We start from the raw sequence: 25,812 nt of genomic DNA on the forward strand, positions 1-25,812 counted from the left end.
AGTGACTCCTAGGTCGTTTCCCAAGAATTATCTTTCAAGAAAAGCTTCAAACACTTTATACTCACACATACACAAGGGGGTTTTTTTGTTGTTGGATAGTCTGAACATAAATCAAATTCAGAAACAGTAGTTAAGCAATGTAATAAAACAGCTAAATCTCTTCAGTTTGTTTGTTCACAATTCAATCCTCAGTTTCAAAAATTATTTTCAGATTTCAACCATTAACTTCTGAATTTGTTGAGAATCAATTAACTAAGCGATAATCAATTCAAAGTTCGAAAACCTAAGCCTCTAACTAAGCGAAATCAGCATAAGCATGAAACGATTAACAAATTCACACGAACTAAGCATTCATGCACTAGAGAGTAAATCAACTAAGCAAAGATAGACTCATAAACCAGTTTCTAACATAGAAGAAATCAACAATAAAGAAACCGAAAATGCATTAATAACAAAACCTCAAGAGTTGTGATACATTACCAAAGGAATTTAGTCTACAAGTTTAGCCTTCCATTGAGTGGAAGAAAGATACCGAAAATGAAGAAGATGAATGAAAATCGAAAATGAAGAACATGTGAAACCCTAGCAGAGCAAAAGAGGAGAAAATGGAATTCTAAAATGAGTGAATGTAGAGAGTGGGAGTGGAATTCGGGTTCCCTCTTTTACAAAGAATAAAACCGAACTTACGAATAAAAACTCCCAAAATAAAATACAATCTTCACTTTAACACATATCCTCCACTTTCATAATGCCCAAAATGCCATTGGTGCCAAATATGATCTGAAAATGATAATAGATTTAATCAGGCTAAATAATCACAAATTAACTCATTTTAGGAATATTAGTCCAATAAAGTCTAAAACACTAAACCATGTGAAAGAAAGTCCATTAGGCACCAAGAATCATCAATCATGCTAAATTAAGGTTATGAATAGTGTATAATATATTGTTTATCAGTCTTTTATTACTCCAAATCTTATATGAGATTTTGTTAACTGTTTTACTTAGCACCTTATTAAGGATGTAAATTGTGGTCTTCAAAACTCCCCAAAGAGACTCTAGTAAGGAAGAAATTCTAATCGTTATTCTCACCATATCCTTAAGAGTTCGGTTCATCGCTCAGCAACACCATCCATGTTAGGTTTGCCTGGCATATTGTATTGTAGAACAATTCCATATTATCTGAGGAAAAACACAAGTAGCCCTTCAAAAACATTCTTATTGTTCTTTCTTTTCTTATTCTGAGAGACCATAGTCAAATGAACACTTTCAGTCTTATCTCTCTGCAGTCTCTCTTTCTCTTGCACACACTGAGATATAAACTCATTATGAGACCATTTACCCTTCTGATTGTTATAGATCACTTTGAATGGCACGAAGTGTGCATGAAGCGAGATCAAAACCAAATACACGAGCAAGTCATCATCAAACTCTAACTTAAATAACTTGAGTTTTGATGCTATATTAGATATCTCCATAATATACTCCATTATGTTCCATTTGCCTTTATACTTGATGGAGACGAGTTTAGCCAAAAAACTATTTGTCTCTGCCATTTCATTTTTGGCAAAGTATGGTTCTATTTCATCATGGAACTTTCTTGTATTCTAACCCTAGGAAATAGAGTCTCGAAACGCTTTTACAATAAAGTGTTTCATGAGCATTAGACACATTCGGTTAGAGTATTCCAATTTCTCATTTTAACCTCATCGAGGATTTCCAGAGTAGAAATAGATTTCTCCACCTGAAGTGTCAGATCTAAATCTATACAGCCGAGAATAATTTATACGGCTTCCTTATAGACCTTAAACTTTGTCTCATTCAGGAATGAGATGTTCTTAATTTGAGCAGAAACATTTGCAGCACTAGTAAAAGAACAAAACAAATTGCAATCATTCTTGCAATTAAAGTCACATTCAACTTTATTACTTAAATTCAAATGATGATGGGTACATCATGAGTTGCCTAGCACAACATTAATATTTAGTCTTTGGACAAAAATATTAACTTGTAAGTGGTACACTCAATGTAGTAATCAAAATTGATAATCAGTCATGTCAAACAATAAGTCTTTCTTTGGACCGACTTACTATTTACATGGAAAGTCATAAGATTATCACATATTTATTGTTATAAGTATGTTTGTAATTTGGGCTAAATAGTAATCTTCCTTTGGTCTGATAACTATTTGCATAAAATGAAAACATACAATTGGCTTGATATTTCATATCAATCACTAATGATACTCTTGTTTGTAATGGTCAAACATTGATCATGATGCATGTCAAATAATAAACTCTTCTTTGTGTTGATTTATCATTCACAAATGCAACTTTATAATAATCACATGTTTATTATCACATATGTGTATATAATTCGGACAAATAATAATTTTCCTTTAGGTTGATTCATACTCGCACGGATACATATACGCATAGCATTTAACATTTATTATGAACAATTCAGAAAAATGTCACTTTGGCGACTTCTTGTTTAATAGGTTCACTTAAAATGTCAAACAATTTTACTTTCTAAAAGAAAAACCATTTAGTTGAGTTTCAGTCAACATAACCTTAATCCAAAATATATATTATTTATATCCACATACAATACATATAACCACTATAAATACATATATGCATAAGCGTTTCGAATTCTAGTAATGGTCCTTTTGAATTTTCCACAAAAAAATCATTTTATACATGATTAAATATGGCACGGCAAGCTGTGAAACAACAATGTTGCTTCAACAATAGCAACCCCTTAATAATGCAATCAACCACCAATCAATGCAACAAATCATAACTGTTGCAATCATTTAAACAAACAAGCCACGTAATATATATAAAACAAGACTTGTTCACATTATAGACTCGTCACAAGATACCTAGCACAACATCAATTTCTAGTCTTTGGACAGAAAAATTAATTTGTAAGTGATACTCTCAACGTAATGATCAAATCTTAACAATTACTTTTGTCAAACAATAACCTTTCTTTGGACCGACTATTATTCTCATGAAAAAACTTTATAATTATTACTTATTTATCATCACATGTATGTTATTACTTGGTTAAATTGTGTCTTCCTTTTGGCCGGTCACAATTCGCATAAATAATCTCATACATATATGTGTAATCTTAATCAAATTCCACAATAGAGATTACTTTGGCAACATATTGCATCAATTAATTCCAAAATAATTACTAGACAAAAAGAAAACAATATGTATCCGTTATAAAAAAAAATTATGATCTTGGAATTAAAACCTTCAGATTTGATATCTTTTATGATTAACAAATCTAATCCAATAATATAATTCCAAATCCAAAAAGATATATTACATATATATCAACACATAAAAATGGCTGCAAACTTAATCAAATACAAAGTAGATCCATAGTGAAAAGCATAAAAAGATATATGCAAATCATTATAAAAAATTCCAAATTGAATATAATCATGCATATCTTAAAACATATATGTAACAATATATATATATATATATATATATATATATACAAGGTCATGAATTTCAGATTGTATATCTATAACTATATAAGAAAATAATGTTTCACCATGCCACGTGTCAAGCTCTCAGCAAAACATTCCCTCCTAAAAGGCTTCACTTCCTAACATACACACTACCACACATGATTAAAGTCAACTCATACACATTTGACCTTTCATATCCTCTTCTTAATAATAACACCACTATTAATAAATTTGTGGTTGAGATCATTACCGTACTGGGTAATTAGTAGCTTTACTTTAATGGTTTTTTTATTACAAAAGTTTGTTTAAATATGTTGATGCCTTTATTTTTTAATTGTTCTTTGTTTGCTTCATGATATGAATTGTGTATATTTTTGTCTATATATTTTCATTTAAGGGGTTAGTGCTTTGTTTTTGTTTATTATATATTATCCTTTATATTACGTTGATTATCTTTATTACAAAAGTTTGTTTAAATATGTTGAAAATCTCAATGAAGAGGTTAATTCATCAAAGGATACTTGAAAGTGAGAGGTGAGGATCACAAGTCTTTGGCGTGTTGAAAGATATGGAACTCATTCACTGCAAATGATTTTCATTGATCGAAGAGTGTTTTAACATTTAATGAAATTTTTTAATTCTTTATTTATTCACTTTTTTATGACAATATGATGTAACATGGGTAAGATTCAAGTTGTTGTAAATAATTTTCATATATCATCATAGGAGTCTTAACTAAAAAGAAGATGATAGATTTGAATGTATATCTAACTATGTAATAATATTATGTATGATCTTCAATTTGTATGCTTACTTTCTTAATGGAGCTATAATTTATTTGTTTTTGTTTTTAATTTTACAACAATCCTGATTGAGTTTGTTCGACTAAGGAGCACTTTGAAAAATGAATGATTGTTTATGTTTTATGTATATATTTTGGATGGTTCTACAATGCCATGCATGACCACATTTTTGCTACCATGGTCCCTTTATACATGTTCCAAACATGTATTTATTTTGTTGATTTTTAGTTTTTTGGAGTTATAAGCGGTGTACATTGACAGTATATATAATTGTTTAGTGATAATTAATGTAAAAACTTTTTGTTATTAAAATTGTTTATTTTTTGTAGTTGTTTATTTATCAATTTCAGTTCAATATTTTTGAAACATATGTTTCGACCATGCATGAAACCAACAATGGTTTAGGATACATGTGTTTTTATATATCCAGTCGAATGCACGAGAAATATATATGTTCTAAATCATACGACAAAAATATATTGCCCCGTGCGAATGTACGGGTAACTTGCTAGTGTATAAAATAAAAACACATCTTAACACATATATACCTTATACATATACTTTAACAAATTGCAAAATTGAAAGTGACAAAAGTGAATGTCCAAGAGTAAGACATTAGTGCACATATAATATACATATTGCATAACAAAGTCATAAACGTTAATGAATTGTTGATGCACAGATTTGAATATATACTTCAACACATGTTGCAAGGATTCATAATACAAATTACTCATTATTCAAATAAGCGGAAGCGGATAAAAGTTATCCTCATTATTCCTAAATACCCAATTTCCATAACCAATAGCAAAAGCGTAAAAATCCTCAAAGTTAAAAAATTAAGGTTCATAAAAAATTAGGGAAAAAACATCTTCAATGGAGAACCATAAAATTCAGAAGATATTTCTTGATGATTGGTGAAATACCAATCCTAGGATCTTGAATCTCGTGATTCTCACACATAATATAAAACAAGGATATAAAGTCATACTTGAATCCCTGAATCTATGTTCTCTAATCTACTCCTTTGACATATATTTTGAGATAGAGTTTTGGTATGTTGGTCTTCCTCAACCAAATCCTTAATTCCTTTTGGGACCTTCGTTTTCTCTCTAATGGGGAGAGGTGAAAACTATTTTTGAATTGGTGTCTTGGGGACCATAACCACCTTATGTGTCAACGTATAGGGTTCCCATTATCCTCTATAGGTCAATCGTTTGGGTATCCACTCATTAAGCTCATAACCATTATCAATTTTAGAAGTATTATAGGTTGTTAGTAATTAGATCACTTGTTTAGTAACCCAAAATAAATAGTCGATATAATTGTATTAAATATATGATGTCCACCTTAATTAAAAATTATGAATTTCTAACAAGCATCTCTATGAATAAAGTTAACCTGAACAACCCAACAACGAGTAAGCAGTATGCATATCCGACTCACCACCTTTGAAATTCTCTTATATCTAACCATCAAACTTTCAGTTAAGATTTGAATAGCTTCCAAGCAATCACATTCGAGCATAATAGATCAAAATCCCTTGTCCTAGGCCAAAGCATACCTTATTCTATTGCAAGTAACTCAACTTCAATAGTAAAGTCAACACCAAATCCATAAAAGAACTCGAGAAACCATCTTCCTTCATGATTATGGATAGTGTCACCACCCCAATGATATTGGAAGACCTAGAATAACTATCATCCACATTAACATTCATTTGCCCATCTACAGGGGAAGCCACTGGAATGGAGAAATATAGACACCCACACTCCAGGAGTCTGGCTCAGAAAGCGCCCAATCTCGAAATCCTGATGAACACAAGCAACATCATAGGTAATATCCCAAGACTGAGAACCTAAAATGGTATTATTCTTCCATCTCCAAGCCCACTAGATACCTACTAAGAAAAGTCTGTCAATAGGGAGTTTAAAATTATATATACCTCATTCAGCTAATAAAGGTTTGATTGCACCATAAGTAGAATGGACAAAGTCAAGATGATGCCAAAGAAGGACTGAGTCAGGGCAATCTCTAAATGTATGAAAAAGGTCATCCACCATGGGTTTAAGTACTTTGTTGTAGAGTAAGGAATTGTCATTGTTTTAGTCTTTTAGAGCATCTATCAATCTTTGGCAAGCATAGTTTTTTTATAACCAATGGTCCCCTCATCTTTTTTGGATAAGGAATAACTTTTTTGGTGTATGTCTTTTTCAACAAATGTTATTTTTAAAAATGGAATGTTTAATCTTTTAATTATCCTGAAAATCTAATGTATCTTACACTACTAGACTAATATTTTATTGGTTATATTTATCTTAAATGTAATAGGCATTTAAATCTCATACCACCATATTGTGACAGATTCAAGTGGTACATGTTTGATTCCCCTTAAGCAATGTCTCAGGTTTGAGTCTTGTGGATGAAAAAAATACTTGCTGGGAGAGTTAGTTCCTCATACCTATGGATGTTCCCGGTTCAGACAGGATTGCCTCCAGTGTGAGGATACATGTGGGAAACCAAAAAAATTCTCACCACTCAATGTATTTTCATCTTATCCACTCTCCACCCCAATTGAAATGTGCCACCATGCTATCAATTTTGGAAAATAAATAATTGAGGAAAGCCCATATGTAAGGATGGCCTGCATTACATATTTGATCAAGATTTCTCTTTTCGTCTTTGGATAAGACTTTCTCCTCACACGGTTTTAGCATCTTCCAAACATCATAAAAAGTATTTTAGTCAAAATTAACTAACAATTCATAGTAGTGAGCTTGTAACTTGTAAATCTAAATTTGCAGCTTATGAAGTAATTGAAATTTAATTTTATATATTGTTTATTGGAATAAAGTTATTTGGTAAATTAAAATTAGTGGTGGAAATAGTTGAAATTTATTAAATAACTAAAGAAACGTATACTTTTATTTATTAGTTAGTTTCTTATTTATTAACTAATTTATAATTAATAATTGCAGTAATTAAACTTGCATATCTTTAAATAAATAATTATTAGTAATAACTTTCTAAAAGTGGTTGAAAGCTTATATGGTTTTTCTAATTTTTAAACGCTTTTTAAAATATAAAGTTTCACTTAATTATCGTCACTAAATGACTCTAATAATTTATTGCCTTAGTAAAAAATCTATTTTTTTTTCAAACATAATTTTACAAGAAATACAAACATAGTCCCCTTCAAACATTATTACTCACTCATTGGTCTCTAGAAACAATACCTTAGAACTAAAGTATCCCACATTTAGTAATTACTTGATCGTTGAAGTGTTATATATTTACTTACTTTATTATAAAGATTCAATTTTGATTCTTATATATGGGAAAATTTCCATTATAAGAAGTTAAGAACTAAGACTCACTAAACACAGTAAATATTTGTGACTCAAATACTTTTCTCAAATATGATTGTTTCTAAAATGTATCCCACATTTGTAATTTGGATGGATTAAATGTTTTATTTATTTACTCTATGGACTAAAAGTTCTGGTAATTTATTTTAGACATTAGTTTGGACTTTGGACATCTTATTTTCTCTCTCTCTTCACCTTGTTTTATTTTCTGAAAAAATGATTTTTTGTATGGGAATATTATTATCTCAGGTTATTAAGCCAATGCCTTTTCCATTTTCCCCTGATTCTTTTACCGAGAAAGAATACTCCTGCTAAACGTTTGAGAAAACCATACTTAAAAAAAAAAACAAATCAACTCTATACCTGATTTGACAATTTGGGTCAAGCTCATAGGCTCACACACATTTATTGAGTGTTCATGAGATAAAAATGTGTTCATTTATCCTAACATAGTTGACTAAGAGTACCTATAGTGGTGAAAAAAACTAAGTTCGTAGTTAAATAAGAACATTCTTCTTCTAGTTTCACCACCGGAGAAGAATTGTTTTGTGCTTATTTTGCAACAGGGAACAAAATATGCATCATTCTTATAATTCAGATAGCATTAAAAAATGAATAAAAAATGTTAGAAGAGAGAGAAGAAATCAATATTAAATAAAAGAGTAAATTACAGTGACACCCCTGAGTTTTACTGAAATTACACAAACCGCCCCTCACTTTTCTATACCTATACAAACCCCCCTCATTTTTATATTTTCATTACACTGATCACCCCTGCACGATAAATAAGTGTAATTTTGTGAACAAAAAATATGATAAATACAATTAAGTTAAACAAAATATGATATACGGTGTAGATAAGTCCAAATAATATATGAGTTGATACATCTTTATTATTTTTGGTTTGTTACGATATAATATAAGAGCGATTTAAACAATATCTTTTTAGAATTATTGATACATTTTGTAACCAAAAATAATAAAGATATATTAATTTGTATATTATTTGGATTTCTCCTCATATTAATTTGGTGGTCAGTGTAATGAAATTATAAAAACTAGTGGAGGTTTGTGTATGTGTAGAAAAGTGAGGGGTGATTTATGTAATTTCACTAAAACTCATGAGGTGTCAGTGTAATTAACTCTAAATAAAATAAAGTAAAAATGAAGAAGAAGATAAATCTAGGGTAGGTTTGTGGGATGCATTTATATTTTGTATATATTGTTCCTTTTATATGATTGTTTATTATAATAAAATATTTGTATATTTGTATGTACTATTTATTTTATTTTGTATGATCAGTTTATTATATTTGTATATTATTTTTTAATTTTATTTAGGTATGTCCGTAAGCTCGTTCTACTCATGTTTCGGAAGAGTATAATATGATTTTCACACCCTACTTAAAATGAGCATGCCTATGCCCATCCTAATTTAGGTGGACATTGTATGCACGTTTATTTCCTTTATAAAAAAGATATTGTTTTTTTTATCAAGAGTGAAAACTTTATTAATCAACATATAAAAATATTAGGAGAACAAATGGTACTCCAATCCAAAGAATCTCTATAATTAACAAAGAGAAAGATAAGTTTATGGATGTCTCACCCTATCAACATAAGAGTAAGAGAGGAAAGAAAAATGAGCATTGATAAGGTTTCAGGAATGTAGAAAAATAAGCTTTATCATCTCCCCTATTTGGAACCTCAAGTTCTCAAAGATAACTTTGTTCCTAATGTGCCAAATAGTCCAAATTGTGATAAACCAAAGTGCCCCCCACAATTTTTTTTTCTTGTTCTCCAACCATATCATGTTTTCATGAGATGCAAAGAGAGTCATTACATTGTTATGAATGATAGATGTAAGACCAAAGCAAGAATAAAACTTTTGCCAAACAAGATAGGATATTGAATAAGAATAAAACAAGTGACTAGTAGATTCCTCCAACTCACCACAAAGAGAACAAATGAGGGGGTCTTGAGCACTTAATCCACTTCTTTGAGCAAGGTTCACTTTAGTTGGTATTCCATCCAAAGTAATTTTTCACACTAAGCATTTCATCTTTGTTGGAACATTAGAAGCTCAAAGCCTCTTGAAGAAAACAAGGTCCTAACTTCCTTCCACATGATGCAAAGTTTGGTAAGCATTTCTGACCGAGTATTGTCCACTTATGTCATGAATCCAAGTCCAAAAATTAGCAGTGTGTTGTTTAGGCGTAGGGTTGAGGGGGAATCTTAGGAAATCTTCATATTCATCTTCCTCCCAAACGAATAAGTTCATTCTCTAGTGTATGCACCAAGACCAAACCCGATTACTCCAAGCACCCCAGAATTCAACATTTGCATCTTTATCCTGAAATAATCTTGCAAATGAATTTTTGGGGTATCTCTCCCCACCCATAAATCAGTCCAAAATTTAATAGAAGAGCCACAATCTAAAGATCTACGAAATAATCTTCTTGGACTGACTAAGATTGCATAACTCTTTCCACCAAAAAGAATCCTTCTTTAAACACTCTAATTCACCACCCCCTCCAATTCTTAAAAACTCATCCCCATATCTCGATTTTAAATTTTTTACCCAAAGAGACATTCTCTCACATAACAAACGCCTTTTCTAAAAGAACTAAGTTAAATAGGAATAAGTTTTTCAGCCCAAGACCACATTCCTCTTTAGGCCTACATACTTTCACTCACCTCACCCAATGTACCCTTTTCTCTCCTTACCTCCTAAGGAAACGTCTTTGAATTTTGTCATTCATATTAATAATAGAAATTGGGGCTTTAAAAATTGAAAAATAAATAGATAGGTAGAGAACATAATACTGATTTTAGAATAGTTACCCTACCGCAAAAGGAGATGAGTTTATGCTTCCAAATGGAGAGTTTCTCTTTGAATGAATCAATGATAGGAAACCAAGTAGAGAACCTTTTAGGATTTGCACCAACAAGAATTCCCAAGAAATTAAAGGGGACAAAGCCAACATCATAATACAATTTATCAACCGCCTCCATACCAAAATCATGGCTCGAGTTAAGACTCATGAAGCAACTTTTATGAAAGTTAATTTTCAGCCCAAACGTCAACTCGAAGCATTTCAGGATAATTTTAAGCACCATAATGTTATGCTCAAAATTCTCTCTGATTAGATGGGTGTCATCCGCATATTGTAGGTGAGAAATAGAAACCTCATCTTTACCAACCTTGTACCCAGTATAAATGTTCTTCGAAACTACAGCTCGCATGATGCCACTAAGACCTTCGACAACTATTAGAAAAAGAAAAGGTGTTATTGGATTACCTTGCCTTAGGCCACGACAAACTCTTTGGTAGGACTCTCATTCACCAAAATAGATACAAAGTTAGAAAGAGGTAAGTTTTTAATTCACACCCTCCATTTGTGATAGAAACCCAGCCTCTCCATCGTATAAAGGAGAAAATCACAGTTCACTGAGTCGTATGCCTTTTCAAAATCCACTTTAAGAATGAAGTAAGCTCATTTCTTCTTCTTCCTAGCTTGGTCAATGACCTCCTTAGCCACCACCACCTCATCCGTAATGAATCTACCTTTGATGAAAGCAAATTGACATTCAATAACCAAGTGAATTACCTTTTTAAGTCTAGCGGTAAACAACTTCGAAATGATCTTTTGAATACAACAATGAGGGAGATGAGTCTGTATTCATTGAGGCCCTGCAAACATTTTTTTCTTTGGGATTAGAACAATAAAAGAGGCATTGTAACCTCTAGGAAAATTCCCAAACCTATAGAAATCCTCCACCATACTGATTATATCATCCTTAAGGCAATCCCAATACTTTTTTTAAAAAGGTAAAATTATAACCATCAGGTACATGGCTTTTATCACCATTGCAACTTCAAACAACATCCTTGATTTCATCTACCTCAAACTTAGCAGTTAGGAAAACATTATTCTCTTTAGACAAACTATTGAAGTCGATACCATCAAGAGAAGGTCTACCCCAATGACTCTCATCAACTTTGCCTTAAAGAATGATCTAATGTCATTTTTAATTCTTACTGGTTCTTTAATCCACTCACCATCAATAGCCGGTGACTCTCATTAAAAAAATATTGTTGAAAGAGTTAATTTTATTATTCTATGAATGTTTATAACTTGGGTAAGATTCTCTATAAAAGATACTTCTGACTAAAAGAAAATGAAACGATGTTTATTTTAATAATGATTCTCCACTATATATAGAAAATGATACTTCTATGAATTTTATTATTATATGAATGTTTATAACTTTTTATTTTAACAAAAGTTTCTCTACAAAAAATACTTCAAAATTAAGAGTATAATATATATTTATCTATACATAGGTAATATATTATTCATATTTGTTTGTATTATATATATTTAAAAATTAATAATAATTAAATATGTATGATATAGTGATAATGTAAAAATTTATTACAGTGTCAAAACATATATTTTTACTCTAAAATTATTGCATATGTTTTTAAATATTGAAATTCTTAATATCACGTTTAATAAAACTATTTATAAAAAGAGAAAATAAGTTTTATAGAATTAACAATTCCTAATGAGTTTGGAGAATTATACTAAATTTGAGTAGGGATCCTCTCCATTAGCGTAGAGGGGAATATTATTTTACATTATTTTTAAGATTAAAAATATTATTAAAAGTGTAAATAGAATGTTTTAATTATCATTTTATTTTACTTTTCGCTTTATTTTATACAATATTTTCATCTCAATTGCTAGAGAGGAGTATGACTCCCTGATTTTTATATGTCCTTTCAAATTACAATCTGATGAAGAAGAAATGTATTATTAGAAGCAAAATGAGATCTTGAAGGATTCATATTTACTCTTCATTGTATCAAAACTGAAATTTAAATTTTATATTTTTTCACATTTTTATTTAATTAAATAATAAAACTAACACCTGAGAGATAAGTTGTCATCCATTTCACAATCAAAATCAATATCATACAGGAGACAAAAATCATTTGGAGTGTAATAAACAAAATCATTTCAACGGGCTCTCCAACTTTCTCTAATGAGAAAAAAATGTATGTATAAATATTATATAAATTTTATATATTGTTATTATGTTACTTACTATTTATCATGTTTAATTATCATTTATTTATTTTTTAAATAATATAAATGAACGATGAATGTGTATCGAAAGTATATAAATCTTTACATTAACAATAGATAAATATTATATTCTTGTCAAATTATGATTTTACATATTCTGAAATAAATATGGGTAGCTACTTCCATTCATGAAAGGTGGAGTTTTTATTCCGCCGTCTGAATCCAATAACTCAACAATCTTTATAGGCAAGCCCAAGAAAAATACTAATCACCACATTAGATTCAAAGATTATATTTTGTAAATGGTGGAAAATAACAACTTCTAATAGTTTTAAATTTTCTGGTTGAGTAATATATTTTCTTACGAATTCTCAAATCCAAAGAAAATGGCATACGTTAGATAATGATATTCTTATAATACTTTAATTTTTTATCACATTTTGTATTCCAACTTTTAATAATAATATGACCCTCTCTTGCCTAACTTGTTTGATAGCCTGATTTTGGTTATTATTTTTTTACCATTGAGCTTATAATATTTTAATTAATTATCAAGTATTGCTGATGATGATAGACTTTACAAATGTATCATAACAAAATACTTAAATATTTGGACGCTCCATGAATTGTTTTAATTAATTATCAAGTATGACAGATGATAATAGATACATAGTCCACAAAATACTTAAATATTTGGACAGTCCATTTACGAGAAATAACAAAAATACTAATTAATGCCTGAGCCGGAAACATTCACAACCACTTGAGTCAAGTATGTATCACTCGAACCGAAACTTTCTTAAGGGGAATCAAACATGCCACTTTAACCAATGTCTTTTGATACACTTATATATGAATACAAATTATTGATCGGTTAGTTTTTTTCTCATATTTTTAGTTCAAATTTTTATTTTCCTTAATATACTATAGTATTCTGTCATGTACTCGTATCCCTCCATAACCATCTAAGCCATGTGAGATAGCACCGCATTTCTAGTTCCCAAAAAAATATCTTTGGTTATATTCTATCCCTCTAAATCCCTTGCATTTCAATCTCTTGGTGTTACACCTATATTTGGAACTCTTCCAGGTTTATTACAGCAACACCATTAGTTATTCTTACTTAATACATTCTGGTTTCCTTGTTTTACAACTCATAAACTAAGACATTTTGTTTTGTTATAGTTATAAGTAGTCTCTATAGGACATTCAATAATATTAGAATAACACTAACTCACAAAAAACTATCTGGGGTGGTAAACACTGGGTTCAGATTTAAGGAGGGGCCAAACACCCCTCTTTGGAACCAAGGGCTGTTTATTTATGTGGTTGTTTTTCTAAACAACACAATCATTACATAAGGGGTATCCTTGGTTATATATCTGTTCCTGTGATTCATATTGATTTTTGTGTTGTTACTCTCATTTGTGTTTGGTTCATTATTATTGTTTTAAAGCATCATGGAGGAGGTTGAGAACAAGAAGTACATTACTGCTGAGGAGCTGAAAGAGCATAACAAGGAAGGAGATTTATGGATCTCAATTCAGGGTAAGGTTTATAATGTCACAGATTGGGCTAAGGTACATCCTGGTGGAGACATTCCAATCTTAAACCTTGCTGGCCAGGATGTAACTGATGCATTCATTGCATACCATCCTGGCACAGCATGGAAATATCTTGATAAGTTTTTCACTGGGTACCACCTTAAGGGTTTTAAGGTTTCTGAGGTGTCAAGGGATTATAGGAAGCTTGTGTCTGAGTTTTCAAAATTGGGTCTTTTTGAAAAGAAAGAGCATGTTACTTTATTTACATTAACATCTGTTGCTGTTATGTTTGGTATTGTTCTGTTTGGTGTCCTGAGATGCACTAGTGTTTGGGCTCATCTGGGTTCTGCTATGTTGTTGGGTTTGCTGTGGATGCAAAGCACTTATGTTGGTCATGATTCCGGTCACTATGAGGTTATGTCGAGCCGCGGTTATAACAAACTTGCTCAGATCATTTGTGGGAATTGCATGACTGGGATTAGCATTGCTTGGTGGAAGTGGACTCACAATGCTCATCACATTGCCTGCAATAGCCTCGAATATGATCCAGATCTACAACACATCCCGGTTTTCGCGGTATCATCCCGGTTCTTCAGCTCAATGAAATCTTGCTTCTATGGGAGGGAATTGAAGTTTGATACTTTGTCAAGGCTTTTGGTCAGTTACCAGCACTGGACATTTTACCCAGTCCTGTGTGTTGCAAGGGTCAATTTGTACCTGCAGACTCTTTTGCTTCTGTTTTCGCGCCGTAAAGTCCCAGATAGAGCTTTCAACATAATGGGAATCCTTGTGTTTTGGACTTGGTTCCCTCTTCTGATTTCATGCCTACCAAATTGGCAAGAGAGGATTATGTTTGTGATGGCTAGCTTCTGTGTTTGTTCCATCCAGCACCTTCAATTCTGTTTGAACCATTTCGCTGCCGATGTTTATATGGGGCCACCAAATGGAAATGACTGGTTTGAGAAGCAGACAGCAGGAACATTAGATATCTCTTGTTCAACATGGATGGATTGGTTCTTTGGTGGATTACAGTTTCAGCTCGAGCATCACTTATTCCCAAGGCTTCCGAGAGCGCAATTGCGAAAGATTTCGCCGTTGGTGATAGATCTATGCAAGAAACATAATTTGCCTTACAGGAGTTTATCATTCCTTGAGGCCAATAAATGGACTCTTAGGACCCTTAGGACTGCTGCCCTTCAAGCTAGGGACCTAACTAACCCTGCCCAGAATTTGTTGTGGGAAGCTTTTAACACACATGGTTAAGCATCAATCATCATCTTGGTTATGAGAAAGGTCACCAAGTTCAATTTTTTACCCACTTTGTCAACAAGTTTTCATTTGTGGACTTAGCATTTCTTAATTGGGCATTGAATTTAACTTTTTTTCCTTTCTAGTTGTGGTGTATATGAAGATATTGGTCTGGATATTATAGATCATGTGCCTTGTATCTTTGAAAAGAATCAGATCATATTTGATTTTTCACTTTTTTATGTTTTTTGGTCAAACTGCAATGGCATAGGGTTGATAACTTATGTTACTTATAATATGTTTGATCTAAATAAAGAGAAAAGTTCCATCACTAATGCTATTTGTAATTTTTATTGTTAGAGTTGTTGATACAATTACCACTATCAGATCATAGAGAGGGATTTGTTACCCAAGATGGATGTGTTTTGTATGACTCATAGTTGAGATATCGAATAAGTTGTTGCTAGCAAAACTAGTAAAGCAAAGTGTATCAAGGTTATTGTTGTAATTCTATTAGGCTATATATTTTTATTAATATATGGCCGCTCAAATATACACAATTAGTTAAACCTCGTTAATTAAATCATAAGATAGATTATGTTGCTTTTTAATTCGCCCACGTTCTTGAATCTGGTAAGTGTTGATTAGCATAGTGCTTTATATTTGTTTTGTTTGTTATTTAAAATTTAATTGATAGGTTTGCTTCGTTACACGGAAGCAGTTTTCAAAATGCATGTGCCACATTATTAAACTTTCTCATTGAGAAAAACATTGATCCGTGATAATTGATTATATTATATGTTGATCCGCTGTTGTTGTCTAAAGTGTTTAATCTGAGAATATGCCACTAATAAAGGCTTTTGTCCCCACAAAGAAAAGTGAGAATCACTATTGTTCTATGGGAGTATATTCATACGGAAAATTTGTATTTATGTAATTATGTTGCTTTAGATTTGTTCATACATGCTCTGTCTCTTTGTGGATTGGTATTTTCAGCTTTGTTAAAGTATATATCTTTTTTAGGGTCAAAACATCAAAGTTACTTTTGTCACCTATTTAAAAAGAGGGGAAAATGTAAATACTGAATGTGTATGAATTTTATACACTAACTATGTATAAATATTGCACTCATTTAAAAAAGACACAAGTATCTCAGGGTCAGGTGGCCTAACAAATGGAGGTGAACACAATTATGTACTTTGCATATATTCATATGTTTCCAGTTCAACTACATAACTTTGTGTCCAAATTTCATGAAGGAACATAAAAGTTTAAGGTACTGCATCATCTCCCATGATGTTCAACATGTTTTAATTTCATAGTATGATTGTTCAGTCTATTATTTAAACCTCACCTTCATGCAGAGACCACATTCTATAGTAGATATAGATCTTAAAAAATGTGTGTCACTTCATATCTTAATGTTTATAATTGGTCAGAAAAATATTTAATTATTAAATTTTTAACTTAAATCTATTTTTTCAATCAATCATAATCAGTGGTACACATAATGACACATTGTTGTGACAACAAATGTGCTCCCCATCTATGAAGTACGAATACGGATACATGTGTCGAATACGATAAGTATCTGATACGTCGACACACATTTTTTCTAAAATGTAGGATACGATACGTCCAGGGATACGCGTATAAAATAATAAAAAACACAAAATATGATAAAATTATAAGTGTAAATCAAAATATCTAATGAAAATTGAAAATTATTGCCCTCCATAACAAATCTATCTTATCTTAATTTAGTGAAAACGAATCTATCTTATCCTATTTTATTGAAAATGAGTCTATGTATCCTATATTTTACTGAAAACGAATCCATATATATTATATTTTATTGAAAACGAATCGGATACCTGTCTTGATATTTATTTATTTTATTTTGTTTTTTTAATTTTGGATACTCTATAGATACGTATCCTTCGTGAATCCGAGTGTATCCGTGTCGGACACTAACACGTGAGAGTGTTTGACGAATCCGTGCTTCGGAGCGAGTCCCCATTAATATAGACAATCCATAGAACAAAACTAATATCTCATCCTCACCAAACAGGTACATATGACATGATAGTACTAAAACAAATTATGTAACTTTAAAAAGAATTGCAGATTGAGTGCAAAACTATATCTCTTGTTATGGTCAATGTGTTTTATTGGTAAAAGAGCATACCCCTTTTATCTGTTTTCTCTTATATTCTGCTTCTGTTACATTTCTCCAGCTGTTGAAAACACTATGTTACACCAACAATCAACTGAATCAAAGTGGAAGAGAAGTTTCATTTGATCAACTTCAATGATGAAGACTATCACAGGATAACATTGTTATGGCACTAATTTTCCTATTTGTTTTAGTAACTAGTAATATCAATTTCTAGTAACCTGGATAAGTGGCACTAAATTTGATCAGCTTTATGGATCTGCATATAACGTGATGAAAACAGTACCTGATTGATTACTAAGAGATCATTATTAATGACAGTATCCATATCAGAATGCACAAGAGCTAAATTGCCTCTTTATGCAACCATCCTGATTGCTAATGAATTGTTCACAAACAATGAAGATAGTAGACAAAGTTGTCATGATTTGATGCCAAACGAGGAGAAACTCGGTCGGCAATTGGAACGATATTTTATCTACAGCTTAAGAGATTCATCTAGCTGAAGTCTGGAAGGAAAACAATAGATTGATGCTCATTCAAGTGAAACTAGGGAAAATAAATCAATGTACATTGAAATCAATGGAGCTAAAGCTACTAAAAGGAAAAATTTCACCTAGTTCATAAGATACAACATTTGTATCACTGACTTACTGAAACAAATAAAAAACAAGTTCTAGCAAATATTTTTGGTACAACTTTCTATGCAAGATATCGATACAGTTTTCTGTCACCATCATCCCTCTCCAAAAAGTCACGCTCAATAAGAGACTCAATCCGTTTCTTTACCTCTGTTGGATTTGCCAAGAAACGTGATTGCAACTGCTTTGTGACCTCAGCTATAAGATTGTTATGATCGAGTTGCTTCCTGGATTTCATGATCCTCACTATTGCTGCTTCAATCTGGGGCTTCCTGTCCTCCTCTACTCTCTGTCGAGTTTCCTGTTTCTCTGGTTCTGATTCCTTTTGTGCAACTACAGTTCCGATTTTTACCTTGTACAGTTTACTGCTGAACTTGTCATTAACAAAGAATCCATCACCCTCACCAACATCTTTGCTCATAGGTTCCTTTCTTAGGACATTTCTTCCCTTAACTAATGCCAATGATTGCAGGCATCTCTTAAGATCTGGCGCAGGAATCTCAGTCGCTTGCTCAATCTCCTTGTAGCCAAGTCTATCAGCATTATTAAACAGCATGAGAACACACATTTGGTAAGTGGAAACATTTAACTCATGCTTCTGACCCTTACCAAAGGTTGCTTTTAAGTCAGCTGTGCCCATATTAGTTTGCCAGGTCAACCTCCTGCCAGTATGGGTGCCGAGGTAATATGACCGAAACTTCTCACAGAGCACGGACATTTCAGCTGGTAGGTTGCACGTAATACTAGACTGAGTTGGCCAAGATCCTGTTGTCAGAACTTGGACAGTAAGCGTAGGACCATCACCTAGTTCAGGATGGCTGGTATAAAAGCCCTGCATTGTGTCCTGAGAGGTTTTCATGTCTGTAAACATTCCCTCTAATTTAGAGGTAAATTGGTAACCACATTCTGTCTTCAGCTTGATAATGAGACTTCTCTCTGCATCATCAGAGACAGTTTTACCAGACAAAAGTCTCTTCGCCAGATGCTGTTTATAATACTTCTCAAAAACATCTTTTTCTTGCAGGTATCGAAATAGCATCATCACCTTGTCAAGTGTAACCTCTACATCATCCTCACTAACCCCTTTCAAACCTTTCCGAAGTTTATCATCTACAAATAGTGAAATGAACTCTGGAGAACGAGGATTCAAGTTAATGAAATATTCAAATGAGGAATTCAAAGCATTCTGGAAAGACTTGTCAGTGTTAAATGGCATGTTTATAATCTTGTCATATTTATCTTTCTCATCTAAGAGCCTTTGCACAAATTCGACCGGATCTTTCAACCTTTCAGGATCAGTAACAAGCTGTTTACCAGACTCTCTGATGTGTGAAGTCATCACTTCTCGTATTTTTAAGAGACCATCGGTAACACGGCGGAACAAATTATACATTCTCCCCAAATCTTCATATTTATCATCAGAAAGCATGTGTACTAACCCAGAGTTCTCCATATGGATTAATATAAGCATGTGATTTTCAATCATCTCCTTCTCTACTACATCAGTTATTTTCTTTTCAGTCCTGGGATCCAAGTAATGGCTCACTCTATCCATTTCCTCATTCAGACGCCTCTCAGCTTTCTTCAGATACTCACCACAATCACAACACTCAATGAATTTTTGGGATTCTACCCGGTAGAACTCAGCTGAAACTTGAAGAAAATGATTCTCAAATTCTTGCCCATAAACAGAAGGACCTAAATCCATCAGCATTTTTGTTATATTTCTCATTATCCCTCTATCAACAACTTCACTTGTGCGTTCGCTTTGTACTAATTCCAGAAGAGTATTCAATAGCCGGGTCCTGATCTGGCTGGAATAAATGACATTTTCTCTCCACAGGTTCAGCCCAAGTTCATGTACAGGGGTCTTCTGGTTGCTTGGAATGTAAGTCCTATCCATGTACATCAGTATGTCTCTAATCATTTGTAATGCCTTATTATGATCATTCCATTTCCTGTTCAATTCTTCCAGAAAGGAAGCTCCATGAGCTGCTTCAACGGACTTAGCTATATCTTTGAGATGTCCAGTCATCGTTGCAACCAGTCCAGAGTACAGCTTCTCACCAAATTTGTGAAGCACCATATTATATGCATTTCTAAATTCAAACAGAAATAGAAGGGAGCAATTAGAAACAAAGATCAATATTCCTTACTGGAAGGAATAGACAAAGTACAATGTCCATTACATGTGTACATATCCAACACCAAAATTCACATGCAAAATTCCTCTCATGCAAAAAATAATTCATTAGTTCACTACCCTATAGGTTAGTCAATCAAGGAAAGATACTAAAGGAACTTGGTTACAAACTCAAACAAATATCTAACTATAGTTTGCATACATATTATTTGGAAATCCTCTTAAAATAATAATGCAACAACCAGGCCTTGTCCTCTGGGTGACTAATGAATGGATTGATTTGATTTTGGATCGAACCATAATGGATGGATAAAAAATAAACCATTGCCCATTTAGATCTATTATAAAATTGTCAATATCATCCGATCGACCCATGACCCAATTTAATGGATGAATTCTCAATCTATCCATTAATCCATTTTAGTTGGATTAAATGAGGGGATATCCAACTCATTTATTTAAAATCATTTAGTGTAAGAAAATTATTTTCTTTATCTCCAAACTATTTCTTCAAAGAAAATTTTCTCTTTAGAATAAAAAATTCTTTAACCAAAAAATATATGTTCTATTACAAAAATCCTCTCTTTTTTCTCACTCTCTTTCCTAACAATCACTTCTTCCTCACCCTCACTCTCCCCCACATCTCCAGCCCTCTCGTCGGCCTTTTTTAGCTTCCTCTTCCATCTTCTTTCCCTCGCTATACCCTGGCTCAGCATATGATGGCTACAGATATCAATAGTGGAATATTTATAGATTGTTGAAGCCTCAAAGGTGTATCAACCATCAAGTCAGACAGATCCAAAGAAATGATATCAATATCACAGTGCTCTAAGAGTGCAGTTGCCAGAAAATCTACTGATCCATTGGATATCAAACGCAATCCATTAACTAAAAAACACATTGATCTAACCATCCCAATCCATCAGAACAAGGATAATCAATGGACAGATTTTATTGGATTTAAACATAAATGAAATGGATGGATAGTGGATTCATGGATTATTTTGAAAACCTTACTTGTCATGCAGGGAGGAATTGGCCAAATTGATCGATTGAAGCCATTGGAATATATCAAAAACCAGATTTCCTGAAACTATTTGGATCGAGTTCATTTTTAATGGTTTCTCTCACTTTCTCCTTTAGTATTACACTTTACTTTCATCCTGTACTATTTTTTAGCATATTATCTTCTATTTGATTCAATGTTCTTACTAGTACCTCTATTAGTATTGATCTCACATGACCAAACTACCTCAAGCTAGTTTTGGTTATCATTTTGTCTTCTCCTTGATCACTGGAATTCAAACTTTCCATGATTCCATCAATTATATTCATTCCTGATCATACCTTGGTTTGTCACACTCATCCACTTTACTTGTCATATCAACTACACTTGTTTTTGCCCTTATTGACGCTTCAGTAAACAAGAATTTGAACCCCTATCATATTCTGCAACTTGTTCAATGTTGCTAAATTCAAAGTACTGAATGGCAGAAGAAGCACTGAGCAGCCACCCTGACAAATATGAACACTATGGCCACCTGAAGATATATGAACAACCAACAACTAGTAAACTAAAAACACAGCCGCCTGAAGATAGTGGCCACAATTGCACCTGTGAGTCCATGACTGCTGTGATTTGCCATGTCAAGAAACTGCACCAAGATGCATGTTGTTGTTGTGCGCCCACCCTCCAGTAGGCCATTGACTGCCAGAGCTATGCAACACTAAGCTTATACTATCATTCGATCTTAATTGCCCAACAATCAATGCCATAAAACATCATAGGTCATATACCTTTTCCTGAAAAAATTCTTTTAGCTTCAAAGGCAACTTTCGATCACAAAAAAATCCCCAAAAATGTTTCTTCATTATACCTGTTTGGATCTTATGGTTTACATACATCTCCGTTTCTCAATCATTTCATATGATAGACCCAAAATACCTAAACAATTTGATTTGTAGGATGGTGTGATCTCCAACCAAGAAAGTAGGGATGAGCAGGACTCGACCCCACCCGCTCACCTAGTTTGGCTTGATTTCATTAGGTCTAAGGTTAGGTTCGGGTTTAAAAATTACACTCGGTCAATATTTAGGGTCAGGTAAGGGACAAACATGACCCAGACCGACCTCGTTCCATGGTCACCAATTCATCATGTTTGTATATGCATATTCAATTGTGTATATTTGATCCAAAATGTCATTTATTCTCTAATTTTTTATCATTTATACATATATGTAAATGATTAATAAAATATCTACATATATATATAATAAGTAATATTGAGTAGACTTTATCTAAAAGGGGTATGCATTATATTTAATCGAGTCTAGGGTTGGGATCGGGTTCTAAAGATGACCCGATCAATATTTGGGACCGGGTTAACCTTCGGGTCTATGATCAGGCTCGGAAATATAGTCCGCCCAACATTTAGGGCCGGGTAAGGGACAAGCCTTACACGGCCTATGCTCACCCCTACAAGGAGGATATACTGGGGAAACAAATTTCTTGCAACGTGCAAACTGTGAAATCTAAACAATCACAGAAGGCTGTGCATTAAAGTCTGGTAACAAATGGGTTCTGGCTGGAAACAATAGGTACTGGCCAATTATTACAGTTTTTGGCTGGATGCATCCGTTTGTATCATGTTTTTCAATTAACTACTACCCCAATTAATAGCAACAACATATCATAGTAGCTGGTCCCCCATCTCCAAAAGATTGAACACCAATTTGGCTTTCTCAAACAAATACGTAAGTATCCATGTGGGTATCATAGCAACTCCCACACAAACAAACTCAATAAAAATACCAAACTTGCATATGCTTTAATCTAACAACCCATGATTACTACTCCATTTTTTAAACAATCCAGAAACCCCAAATCTTACGAGAAGTAACCCTGCATCTTATCCACACAATAAAAACAAAGAAATAAATAAATCAGAAATTGAACTGCGAACTTATCTGGATAACACATGAATCAAACAGATTCAAATAATTAAACAAAAACCAAATCTTATGTGATAATCATAAAAGAAGAAAACAAAAAGGAACCTGTAGAGCTCTTCAAAGCTGAGACCACTAGCGTTGTGGTTGTAAATCTCGTGAATGGCATGTTCCAGAATCTTCCATGTCTTATCTGCATATTTCGGATCCATAACCACACGATGCTTAAAAGCCTCAATCTGAAAATTCCTCTTCCTCTGATTACTCATCTTCTTCTCCTTTCAATCCAAATCCCAATCACAACATAAAACCTAAAAACCCCTCAGATTAAGGAAAAGAGGTAGATCGATTAGGTTGTAGCAGATAATGAGTTGAAAAATGAGTATTGTTATTATTTTGTTGATGAAATATTGGGTGGAATTGAAGTGATTAGGTTAGAAATGAAACTTGATTTTGAAATATAGTGAGAAATGTTTTTGTTGGAGAAGATGATGGTGTTAATGAATGAGGAGGAATGGTGTGTCTATGTTTCTTTCTTCTAGTTTTTGGTTTCATGGCCAAAGCCAAAATGTTTCGTATTTTTTTAGGCGTTTCGCAGTTTATTGTTTTCAGCGAATCCGTTTTTCTCTATGTTCGTTGCCCCCTTCTTAGGTTTTGGCCATTTTATTTACTCATTTTTTATAACCTTTAGTTGTAATTTGTTAAGAGAAAATGATATGTACACCTATATGTATAAGAGTTTTGTTATTCATAAATTTATTTTTAATTATTATTTACATAAAAGTAATTAAAGGAGTAATGAATAATATAGTAATTATATATAAATTTTTATATTATCCCTATATAAATATTACATTGATTTTTTAATTTTTTGGTCATTAGTCTTTTTGCATCCTAATTCTTAATGTAGCAAATACATTGTCATTCACATTCACAGTCCAGATGAAGTACTGAAATAGCCAATAAAAAAATAATAGGTTGATGAGTGCCATCAATAATGAGAAATATATGAATAAATGTTGAGCACTCCACATTAGTATTAATAAGTGTTGGATTTGGATAGGTTTTTAAGCACACAAAAAATCATATGATTTGAAGATATAAATAACACAAAATTTGGTTTGGTTTGGTTGATTAACATTAAAAAATTTGATTCAATCCGGTTTAAAAATTACATACATTTTTTGTTTGATTTGATTTTTTTAATAAAAAATAACATGCCTAATACTAAATTCACATCAAAATATCATTGTTTCAAATAACAAATGAATAAGTCTACTCTAAAACTCTTAGTCTAGACCTGTCAAAATGGACTACTTGGATAGGTTTGGACTAACCCGTTTTTAGTTCGAGCTAAAGCAAATCGGACAAAAAAACTCGATTAGATTTTACGTCTATTACATTGTAGCCCAAATCTGCTTAAAGCACACTGTGAGCTATGGCGGGTCAGCCATGATAACAATGAAAATAATTTTTATAATACAAAATGAAAAATAAAAAAGTAATTTTGCTAAAATATTTTATTGTTACTGAAAAGTAATTTTGTTGAGGTATCTTCCCTCACTTTGTCATGTAGTGTTTGTTTTCATTTTATCGTGCAATATTTGCTTTCACACATTTTATCGTGACCTTTATATTATATATTATTTTATTCATTATTATTTCGATTGTTGTAATTTTGTCTTAGAGTGGTTGAAATTCATCTAAAAATAACTCTAAGAATTAGGCTTGATATCATGTTATTCCAAAAAAATATTGACTGTAGAAGGAGAATGGGAAAGCCAAAGAGTGAGGAAATTAATGCTTAATAGATAAAAAATATATGATTGGTCAATCATAAGGGATATCTAAATTCTTCTCTACATACAAAAATTTTTATAATGGTCCGAACCCAGATGGGATAAGCCCGTCCCAAAATCAAATTTATTTTGTTCCAAGTAGACTGAGCTAAGAAGCTTGATTTAAATAGAATGTTTGAAATTTAATATACATACCCTATACATTTTTGGACTTTAGCGGATTGGTATGTATGCCCTACCCATTTTAACAGGTGTACCTAATATAAAGTCTCTTATACCCAATTATTTAATTGAACATTAATAATGTTCATCTAAATAAAAATAAAAACAACAACAAAAATAAAACATGTGGAAAACAACACAAGTATTATCACCATCATAATTTTAGTAATAAGAAAGCGTGAATTAATAAGTAATAACATTTTTACAGTCTATTTATCTATTATTACTAGATACTATATATTAAAAAAGGTTCTGTCACATTATTCTATGACATGTGTCACACTCTCACCAAAAAGATTTCCCTCCTAAAACATCTTAGTTTATTAA

At 32.2% G+C, this 25,812-nt stretch overlaps 2 protein-coding genes across 3 annotated transcripts; one reads left to right on the forward strand and one right to left on the reverse strand.

Moving 5' to 3' along the window:
- LOC109331454 (delta(8)-fatty-acid desaturase 2-like) lies at positions 13,697-15,901 on the forward strand. 2 transcript variants are annotated; one of them, XM_019565968.1, is made up of 2 exons: positions 13,697-13,780; positions 14,220-15,901. In XM_019565968.1, exon 2 carries the CDS (start codon positions 14,224-14,226, stop codon positions 15,568-15,570), a length of 1,347 nt encoding a protein of 448 aa, XP_019421513.1. In that variant the 5' UTR covers positions 13,697-13,780; positions 14,220-14,223; the 3' UTR covers positions 15,571-15,901. The 2 variants fall into 2 exon arrangements, with proteins under 2 accessions (XP_019421513.1, XP_019421512.1); XM_019565967.1 differs by having other exon boundaries at positions 13,745-13,853.
- LOC109331453 (cullin-3A-like) lies at positions 18,245-24,105 on the reverse strand. The gene is made up of 2 exons (XM_019565966.1): positions 23,573-24,105; positions 18,245-20,471 (listed from the first exon to the last, which is right to left on the reverse strand). Exons 1-2 carry the CDS (start codon positions 23,731-23,733, stop codon positions 18,434-18,436), a joined length of 2,199 nt encoding a protein of 732 aa, XP_019421511.1. The 5' UTR covers positions 23,734-24,105; the 3' UTR covers positions 18,245-18,433.

Source organism: Lupinus angustifolius, chromosome LG17, assembly GCF_001865875.1.
Source record: "Lupinus angustifolius cultivar Tanjil chromosome LG17, LupAngTanjil_v1.0, whole genome shotgun sequence".
Lineage (NCBI taxonomy): Eukaryota > Viridiplantae > Streptophyta > Magnoliopsida > Fabales > Fabaceae > Lupinus > Lupinus angustifolius.

What these genes read in the sequence shown, in the direction of transcription:
- LOC109331454 (XM_019565968.1), top strand. Translation starts at nt 14,224, where the DNA reads ATGGAGGAGGTTGAGAACAAGAAGTACATTACTGCTGAGGAGCTGAAA.
- LOC109331453 (XM_019565966.1), bottom strand. Translation starts at nt 23,733, where the DNA reads ATGAGTAATCAGAGGAAGAGGAATTTTCAGATTGAGGCTTTTAAGCAT. An exon ending in AGCTTTGAAGAGCTCTACAG is followed by an intron (nt 20,472 to 23,572) that starts GTTCCTTTTTGT and finishes GTTTGAATTTAG; the next exon opens with AAATGCATATAATATGGTGC.